Consider the following 839-nt stretch of genomic DNA (forward strand, 5'->3'; position numbering starts at 1 on the left):
ACCTTCTGACTGAAGTAATATACTGCCTTCTGACTGAAGTGATATACTACCTTCTGACTGAAGGATATACTACCTTCTGACTGAAGTGATATACTACCTTCTGACTGAAGTGATATACTACCTTCTAACTGAAGTGATATACTACCTTCTGACTGAAGTAATATACTGCCTTCTGACTGAAGTGATATACTACCTTCTGACTGAAGTGATATACCACCTTCTAACTGAAGTGATATACTACCTTCTAACTGAAGTGATATACTACCTTCTGACAGAAGTGATATACTACCTTCTGACTGAAGTGATATACTACCTTCTGACTGAAGTGATATACTGCCTTCTGACTGAAGTGATATACTACCTTGCTCGTACAGACAGAGTGCACTCCATTAGTGCCCTGGAGCAGCTGTTCATCTGGGATGTATGTGTGGGCTATGCTCAGTGTGGCCCCGGCATCGTTCACCGAGACACACAACCGACCTATAAATAGAACAAACCGGGCAGGGTTAGTGAAATATCGAGTCCATACCACGTGTTCTAAGCTCACGTAACGCACGCAGCATGTCCGTAGCTTCGCTTGCAATGTTTGATATGATAGGCCGGCCCATACAACATACGCTCCCACGCGCATCCCAATAATATACAAAACAATAGCTGTGCATTACAGGAACGTGCAGGTTCGCTGGATATAACACACATACAAGCACATTTATCTATTCGTCAGTTCTCAGGAAGTGAGTGTGCCACGTTTCAACTAATAGCATAACCAGGCCTGTTGTAACTCTACATAATCGCAAGTCTAAAACTCTCTAATATATATATATATATATATATATATA

The 839-nt window shown here is 41.5% G+C and overlaps 1 protein-coding gene across 1 annotated transcript; it reads right to left on the reverse strand.

Moving 5' to 3' along the window:
* Nucleotides 1-244: 244 nt before the first annotated feature.
* On the reverse strand, nt 245-480 carry SARC_17598 (hypothetical protein; the record flags this gene model as incomplete). The annotated part of the gene is made up of 1 exon (XM_014288310.1): nt 245-480. A coding segment is annotated over one exon (236 nt), but the record flags the coding sequence as incomplete, so codon positions are not given.
* Nucleotides 481-839: the final 359 nt, after the last annotated feature.

The sequence above is a fragment of the Sphaeroforma arctica genome (genome assembly GCF_001186125.1).
Source record: "Sphaeroforma arctica JP610 unplaced genomic scaffold supercont1.11354, whole genome shotgun sequence".
Lineage (NCBI taxonomy): Eukaryota > Ichthyosporea > Ichthyophonida > Sphaeroforma > Sphaeroforma arctica.